The sequence below is a fragment of the Salvelinus sp. IW2-2015 genome, linkage group LG20 (genome assembly GCF_002910315.2).
Source record: "Salvelinus sp. IW2-2015 linkage group LG20, ASM291031v2, whole genome shotgun sequence".
Lineage (NCBI taxonomy): Eukaryota > Metazoa > Chordata > Actinopteri > Salmoniformes > Salmonidae > Salvelinus > Salvelinus sp. IW2-2015.
This window is the reverse complement of record NC_036860.1, coordinates 48692973-48701895: the sequence shown is the minus strand read 5'-3', so window position 1 is coordinate 48701895 and position 8923 is coordinate 48692973. Positions and strand designations below refer to the sequence as shown.

The following is an 8923-nucleotide window of genomic DNA, read 5'->3' as shown; positions in this document are numbered from 1 at the left end:
CTATTTCTACTTGCACATTCTTCCACTGCAAAATCTACCATTCCAGTTGTTTTACTTGCTATATTGTATTTACTTCGCCACCATGGCCTTTTTTGCCTTTACCTACCTCCCTTATCTCACCTCATTTGCTCACATTGTATATTAGACTTATTTTTCTACTGTATTATTGACTGTATGTTTGTTTTACTCCATGTGTAACTCTGTGTTGTTGTATGTGTCGAAACTGCTTTGCTTTATCTTGCCAGGTCGCAATTGTAAATGAGAACTTGTTCTCAACTTGCCTACCTGGTTAAATAAAGGTGAAATAAATTTTAAAAAAACAGGCAGGTCCTACAGGCCCAAGTTTTGTCGCACCTTGACTTACTTTTCAGTCGTGTGGTCAGGTGCCACAAAAAGGGCTTAGGAAATTGCATTTGGCTCAGAACAGGGCAGCACAGCTGGCCCTTGGATGTACACAGAGAGCTAATATTAATAATATGCATGTCAATCTCTCCTGGCTGAAAGTGGGGAGAGATTGACTTCATCACTACTTTTACTTATGAGAGGTATTGGCATGTTGAATTCACCGAGCTGTCTGTCTAAACTACTGGCACACAGCTCGGACACCCATGCATACCCCACAAGACATGCCAAAAGAGGTCTCTTCACAGTCCCCAAGTCCAGAACAGACTATGGGAGGCACACAGTACTACATAGAGCCATGACTACATGGAAATCTATTCCACATCAAGTAACTGACGCAAGCAGTAAAATTACATTTAAAAAACAGATTAAAAAACACCTTATGGAACAGCGGGGACTTTGAAGCAAACACAACATTGGCACAGACACATGCATACACACACACACACACACATACGATAACATACGCACTATGATTTAGTAATGTAGATATGTGGTAGTGGTGGAGTAGGGGCCTCAGAGCACACAGGTGTGTTGTGAAATCTGTGAATGTGTTGTAATGTTTTAAAAATTGTATAAACTGCCTTAATTGAGCTGGACCCCAGAAAGAGTAGCTGCTGCTTTGGCAGCAGCTAATGGGGATCCATAATACACTGCTCAAAAAAATAAAGGGAACACTTAAACAACACAATGTAACTCCAAGTCAATCACACTTCTATGAAATCAAACTGTCCACTTAGGAAAGCAACACTGATTGACAATAAATTTCACATGCTGTTGTGCAAATGGAATAGACAAACAGGTGGAAATTATAGCAATTAGCAAGACACCCCCAATAAAGGAGTGGTTCTGCAGGTGGTGACCACAGACCACTTCTCAGTTCCTATGCTTCCTGGCTGATGTTTTGGTCACTTTTGAATGCTGGCGGTGCTTTCACTCTAGTGGTAGCATGAGACGGAGTCTACAACCCACACAAGTGGCTCAGGTAGTGCAGCTCATCCAGGATGGCACATCAATGCGAGCTGTGGCAAGAAGGTTTGCTGTGTCTGTCAGCGTAGTGTCCAGAGCATGGAGGCGCTACCAGGAGACAGGCCAGTACATCAGGAGACGTGGAGGAGCCGTAGGAGGGCAACAACCCAGCAGCAGGACCGCTACCTCCGCCTTTGTGCAAGGAGGAGCACTGCCAGAGCCCTGCAAAATGACCTCCAGCAGGCCACAAATGTGCATGTGTCTGCTCAAACGGTCAGAAACAGACTCCATGAGGGTGGTATGAGGGCCGACGTCCACAGGTGGGGGTTGTGCTTACAGCCCAACACCGTGCAGGACGTTTGGCATTTGCCAGAGAACACCAAGATTGGAAAATTCGCCACTGGCGCCCTGTGCTCTTCACAGATGAAAGCAGGTTCACACTGAGCACATGTGACAGACGTGACAGAGTCTGGAGACGCCGTGGAGAACGTTCTGCTGCCTGCAACATCCTCCAGCATGACCGGTTAGGCGGTGGGTCAGTCATGGTGTGGGTGGCATTTCTTTGGGGGCCGCACAGCCCTCCATGTGCTCGCCAGAGGTAGCCTGACTGCCATTAGGTACCGAGATGAGATCCTCCGACCCCTTGTGAGACCATATGCTGGTGCGGTGTGGCCCTGGTTCCTTACTAATGCAAGATAATGCTAGACCTCATGTGGCTGGAGTGTGTCAGCAGTTCCTGCAAGAGGAAGGCATTGATGCTATGGACTGGCCCGCCCGTTCCCCAGACCTGAATCCAATGAGTACATCTGGGACATCATGTCTCGCTCCATCCACCAACGCCACGTTGCACCACAGACTGTCCAGGAGTTGGCGGATGCTTTAGTCCAGGTCTGGGAGGAGATCCCTCAGGAGACCATCCGCCACCTCATCAGGAGCATGCCCAGGCGTGTAGGGAGGTCATACAGGCACGTGGAGGCCATACACACTACTGAGCCTCATTTTGACTTGTTCTAAGGACATTACATCAAAGTTGGATCAGCCTGTAGTGTGATTTTCCACTTTAATTTGAGTGTGACTCCAAATCCAGACCTCCATGGGTTGATAAATTTGATTTCCATTGATAATTTTTGTGTGATTTTGTTGTCAGCACATTCAGCTATGTAAAGAAAGAAGTATTTAATAAGAATATTTTAGTGTTCCCTTTATTTTTTTGAGCAGTGTATATACAAATACAACCCCCCCCCCCCAAACAAATAGGCTATAAAGTTTTGCATATGCTACACATCAAAACTATGAATAGTGTTTCTGTCATTTGTTTCTAGGCTCTTTTTAAGGACACGTAAATGTGGCTCATTTGGCCAACACCCTCGTTTATTGATGCCGCTGGCTTCGCTAGGTTGGATCTGAATGCATATGGATGTCCATTACATTTCTCGAATGTCCGGTAAATTTAAATTTGTGTTTTCCGGTGTCAAATTTTCCTAAAGAAAACTTTGTTTTTGAAGATTTTAGAATATTCACATGAAAAGACATCTTCAATTGGATGAAAACCTTGCTATAGACACCCTAAAGACTCTGGCAAGTGCGCTATTCCAGTGTCACTTTGATTATGCCTGCATATCATGGTTCACCATCAGCCCCAAACATCTAAAGAATAAGCTACCAGCCAAACAAGCTTGTAAGAATTGTACTTTAACTCCCCCCTCATACTCATCTGGAGGTTGAGCATTTTTTCATCTCTATCTCTGTAATGCGTCTGTATCTATGTAATTGTATATGTATTTACATTTTTTTTTTAAAGGACCACAATGGAAATAAGTCCCTGAATTTATTGTGCAATCCTGGTCACCTAAAAAAATCTTTGTGTATATATATTTGTTAATTTACTGACAAGTAGAACCAATCAATGAATCAATCCAAACTGTGCAGCGCCCAATTGATGAATGGAAATAGGCATCTGTTGCAAAACACAAAAAAGTTGAATGTCATTCGGAGATTGTCAAGCCAAGCCTTCGATACTGGGTAAGCCTACAAGGTAGGGAGGATGTATTTTCTGTTTCTCGAGATTTACATATTGGGGTGTTGAAAACTCAACCATGATATTGAAGTGACCGAAGTCGTTATGCTTTGTTTATTGGTTGTGTGGTGCACTGGCACAGAAAACACTTGGTGGACAATTTTTGCATATGTTATGTAATTATAAATATGGCATTAAAATGTTGAAAACCTGATTTCCGCCTAGCTGATCATTATCTGAAACCAGCTTGATCGTAGTGTAATGAAACAGGCAGGGAAAGTGAGCTCTTCTTGTGTGGTCAGAGAACCTTCAACCTTCTGGCCCAAGTCCTGCGTGGCATCGACTGTGCCACAAAAGCATGCTGAAGTGGCAAAGTTGATATCCACGTTAACAAGCACAGGGTCCCTACAATTGTCATTTGTGGTTGTAAACATTATTTTTAGTTAATTATAATGAGGGGGACGGTGTGCAATGTATTTAACAGTACAAGAGGGTCATGTGAAAATATTTGCAACTTTGGGAGGGGGTGCATTTTTATTTTAGGACACCTTGAGTTGGATCAACCCTGTACATTTCGATCTGTCCCTTAGAGACTTACCCAGAAAGACTCACAGATGTAATCACTGCCAAAGGTGATTCTAACATCTATTGACTCCAGGGTGTGAATACTTATGTTAATGAGGTATTTCTTTATTTAATTTTCAATACATTTGCAAAAGTTTTCACTTTGTCATTATGGGGTATTGTGTGTAGGTTGGTGAGAATGCATTTTATTTTGTCCATTTACAATTCAGGCCGTAACACAACAAAATGTGAATAAGTCAAGTGGTATGAATACTTTCTGAAGGCACTGTACACAATGCCAAGTCACAATGACGTGATTTCTCCACCCTTCTATACAACAGGCAGCTTATCATAATTGGCAATTTCATGTCTGATGGCCAATTCCTAATGTTCTTCAACAGCCCTTTAACCTTGCTCTCCCCTCCACTCTTTTTCTCTCGGTGTGCAGGTATAGGCGGTGGAGCCGAGGGAGCCCGCCTCTGTCACCAGCTCCAGATAAGACTGTTGCCATGGGGACAGAGTCAATGGCCCAGAGAGGGAGACTCCGGGGCAGACATAAACACTGCTTGATTTCACCAGCTGTGAGAGATGCACGGGGGGGGGGGGGAATTCACAAAGGAGACAAGCTGAAGAGGGAGCAGGGGGAAATTTCTGTTCTGTCACAAAGTCAGATGAGCGAGGTCAAGAGAACCAGAGGGGAGAGAGACAAAAGACAAGAGAGGGCTTCTTGATCTCTGCTAACTTCTACAAAAAGCAGTTGGAGAGAGGCTGAGGAAGACAGGGGAGGAGAGAGATGGGCAGCAGTCAAATTGAGCAAAAACTAAATCTAATGAAATCTCATATTGAAACACTGGCTAGCGACAGTGACATGATATGGAGTGTGTGCGCACAATGACTGTGTTCGAAAGCATCAACACCATGCTGGATCATAGCTGTACTGTGACTGACTGATCCGGAAAAAAAGATTGAGTAGTTATCTATAATGAAAGGTGATTTGTAGATCCGTCAGTCTCTACAAGCCTTTAAAGTCGGCTGAAATGGCGAAAGCGGCCAGTGATTCACAGGAGCTCAGGCTGTAAAATGAGTGACTGAGCTAGAGATGACGTCACTTTGAAGAGCACAGGGAGAATTATCAGTTTGAGAGTAAAGTAGCAGCCTGAGGGAGCTTGTGATGCGGGCGGCTTCAGTCTAGGAGATCAGATCAATCAGGAAATGCGACACAGAAAAAAGGTGCTTTATTGAAAACAAAAGTATCTCAAAAAAGATTTACAAAATAATGCTTGTGGTTGTAGATGATACAGCATGTGATTATTTTCAATTATTTTTTCTTGCATTCATTTTTCTTTATTTTTTCTTACATTAGCTCTTCCCTTGTATACAAAACAAACATGAATAACATGAAGGTGCTTGCAAGGAGAATGTGAAATACGGTTGGAGATCAACCCTGGTGAGGTGCACTAGTGCGCTTCACTCTCCATTCTCTCACTTTGTACAAAAACTAAACAAAACATTCTGGAATCTGGAAATCCCCACCATCATTTTCTTATATACCATGCACACTTAACTCTGCTGCCCTAACAGAAAACGGACATACAGGAACTGTGCAATAATTAAATTAAATCACCCTTTTAGCTTAGATCAGCTTTGTTCAGGTGTTTTGCAACTTGAAGACGTTGCAAATGTCATTCATTGTGTGAGCAAAAATAATGCCATCGTCAAACTTCATGGCTTAGAGAGAGAAAAGAGGATATGGCACAAAAAGAATCCCTCAATCAAAACACAGTGGGAAAAAAGTAGAAAAGAAAGGCAACAAACAAATCTCTCTCAACAGAGGACCAAACAGACCTTGCACTTCTGTCTGCAAAAATAACACTATCATAGTTTTTTAAGTTACTTTACTACTCACTTTACTGCTCTTCTGGGATAAGGCACTGGTCACATAACTGAACCCAGAGCAGTGCGTAACAGAGGAAATTTCACTAGATGATAGAGAACCATGAATAATCTCTATTTACTTCACAGTATTACAGATGAAATAACAAAACTGAAGCAAAAATTATTATGCCCCATTCACTGTTTTCTAGACGGTCTACATTTAAAATGTTTGTAATTTAGCAGACGCTCTTATACAGAGTACATATATTTTCGTACTGGTCCCCAGTGGGAATAGAACCCACAACACTGGCGTTGTAAGCACCATGCTCTACCAACTGAGCCACACGGGACCCTGCAGTCTACTAATCGTACTCTATTACTACAGGCATTAGAGAATGCATTATACAGCCACCCCTCATCTGTCATTGTTTCATATTTTTTTATATTCTATATAGGGCTGAAAATCGCTATATGAAAAGGTGATAAAGGTTAACTAAAACCCAGTTCTAACTCATTAGTTATCATTACGGTACTGCTATCTGAGACAGTGAGACAGACCACCACACTGATACATAACATTGCAGACTTAGTTCTAGCCTATGACATCCTGCTGCAATGACAGCATCTACTGACAAAGTTGGCACTGGTACTCATAATACACTCACACACACGTGTGGGACAYCACATAATGAGTATAATGTTGTGTGATTTGTAACCATGCTATCCTTGTACTGTACCAAATAATATTGTATGTGCCAGAAATACTCTCCACTTTTTGATTTCTCTCTTCCCTTCCTACTTAATCTTTCTTTGGGCCCCCCACCCCCACCCCACATTAGCTAGTAAACACAGATTTGCCCTCTAGTGCAGAATGAAGGCATGTCCACAGTGTGGCTAGGCAATCCACACCTTCCATGATGACGATCAAAATCAAGGGAAAATAACTGAGAAATGACAAACCATGTTGAAAAAGAGAGGGAACTAAGGAGATGATGCCAAAATGTATGACATCTTGAGAGAGAGGCAGAACGTGTGAGTATTCTCTTTTGTTGAATAATGTATGAAATCCTCCTGTGATTTCTGCAGCGTTGTCTCTTCTCTCTGGTGGCAGAGTCTGTTGGTAGGGTAGCGTGCCTGGTGGTGGTGGTGGGGTCAGACGTACCACTCCCTGCGTGAGATCACTGAGCCGTCCATATGAGAGACATAGTCCCCCTCGGCCCCACTGTCATAGCAGTCATCCGACAAGTAGGGGGAGCCGTTGCTCAGCGGGTGTGGTGGGGCAGCGTATCTGGCATGGCTAGTCTGGTGGGGGCTGGGGTAGCTACGCAGGTGGTCGTGGTCATGGTGTTCTCCATTTCTCATCGCCCTCGTGCGGCCATTAGGCTGGCGCTCTGGCTCTCTGTGGTTGTGGCTGTTCATGATGGTTGTTGATGTTGGATGCAGGTGGAGGCGCTCGCGGTCCCGCTCGTGGTTGCGTTCGCGGTCGCCCCACTCCTCGCGGTCCTTGTCTACAAAAACATTATTGGCAGGCTTGGAGGGGTGGAGCTCGTGCTGTGGAGGAGCCTTCTGCATGTCTGAAGGCCCTAGGTACTGCTTAGTGTAGTAGTCCCCGTGGAAGGTCTGTCGTTGTCGGAGGTAACAGACCCCGCCCAGCACTAGCAGCAGCAGGAGGAACAAGGCGCCGCCCACAGCTCCACCCACAATGGTGCCCAGTTGGTTGGCAGGGGGCAGGGCTGCCAGGGTGGGGGAGGTGAAGAGGACCCGTTGCTTGTCTCCCACAGAGGTGGAGGAGGAGGCAGAGCCAGTTAGGACAGGCGCAGGGGTGGTGGAGGGCATGGAGGTGGTGGGAGGATCTAATGAGGGAGGCAGGGAGGAGGGAAGTAGAGAATCAGGGAGGGAGGAGGGAAGTAGAGAGTCAGGGAGGGAGGGATGGACAGACAGAAAAGTAGAGAATGTCAATGCCAACTACATCAGCATATTACTGAAAGGGGATAGGTAGACATGAGAAAACTACAAACATTTCTACATCTAAAACAACCTGCTCATAACAGCCTCAGGTTTGCATTGACATGTTATCTGAACAAAGTATGTTGTTGTTAGATCTCTTGACAGACCACTTGAGGATAGAAGTTACCTTTAAAACGTATAGATGTGGTAAATTAAGTTTTGATATTTCGGGATTGAGGTAATGCATACAAAATGACAATAAAGACTAAAAAAACATGCAGCTTATAGCAGCCAAATGGGCAGTAGCCTGATCGGTAGAAAACCAGAGACTGTGAGAGTGAGCATTACACTAATCACAAAAGAATGGAAAGGCAAGGTAAGGCAGAGGGATGTAGATGTTACTAGTTTAGGAACCAGAGATGAGTGATTAGGAACTAAGTCCTCTACAAAGCAAAAACAAATTCTTAAAACAATCATGAATCGAACTCAATGCTGACTAGCTTTTGTCAGTAACATCTTATTTGAAGTGGTATAAGCTGTTCATAATGCCCACATATAACGTTTGCGGACAACTTTAGGCACTGCATGACATACACACTGTCAACTGTTAGTCATGGACACTCAACACTATTTTCCTTGCCCAGTAAATCTTTGCAAGGAAGAGAAGATTTGTTCCGTATTGCACAGATCTGCTTTAGAGGGACAATCAATCACAACATTCTGTAGCTACCGCCATTAAAATCAGGTCGAATGAACTGATGAACACTTTTATGATTATTATGTGCCTGTTATGGGTGCTTATAAAGACTTTATGGAGAACTTATGCTGAGCATTTCAAATAAAGAGAAACATGTCTTTGTCATTGAGAATGTCGTAAGGCACTGATACGTAGGAGGGAAGGGATGTCTAGAATAGAGTCAGCACTAATGTTAGGGGACTTGGAGATGGAAGGACTACCAAGATGTTAGGGGACTTGGAGAGATGGGAAGGACTACCAAGGCGTTAGGGGACTTGGAGAGATGGGAAGGACTACCAAGGCGTTAGGGGACTTGGAGATGGAAGGACTACCAAGATGTTAGGGGACTTGGAGAGATGGGAAGGACTACCAAGGCATTAGGGGACTTGGAGAGATGGGAAGGACTACTAAAA

General features: G+C 44.0%; 1 protein-coding gene and 1 non-coding gene across 4 annotated transcripts in view; both read right to left on the bottom strand.

The window, feature by feature from the left end:
• LOC111981407 (nectin-3-like protein) overlaps positions 1-8923 on the bottom strand; it is an 83463-nt gene that overhangs the window by 25270 nt on the left and 49270 nt on the right. For 2 of the 3 annotated variants that reach the window (XM_024012651.3, XM_024012652.2), the window contains exon 6: positions 4616-7680. The exons of the other annotated variant lie outside the window; for it this stretch is intronic. In XM_024012651.3, the coding sequence (XP_023868419.1) occupies positions 6980-7680 (701 nt within the window). In that variant the 3' untranslated portion in view covers positions 4616-6979. Of the gene's footprint in view, positions 1-4615; positions 7681-8923 lie in introns of those variants that run through there. 3 annotated transcript variants of the gene reach the window in all.
• trnav-uac (transfer RNA valine (anticodon UAC)) lies at positions 6104-6179 on the bottom strand. The gene has a single exon. It is a non-coding gene; the product is annotated as a tRNA-Val (tRNA).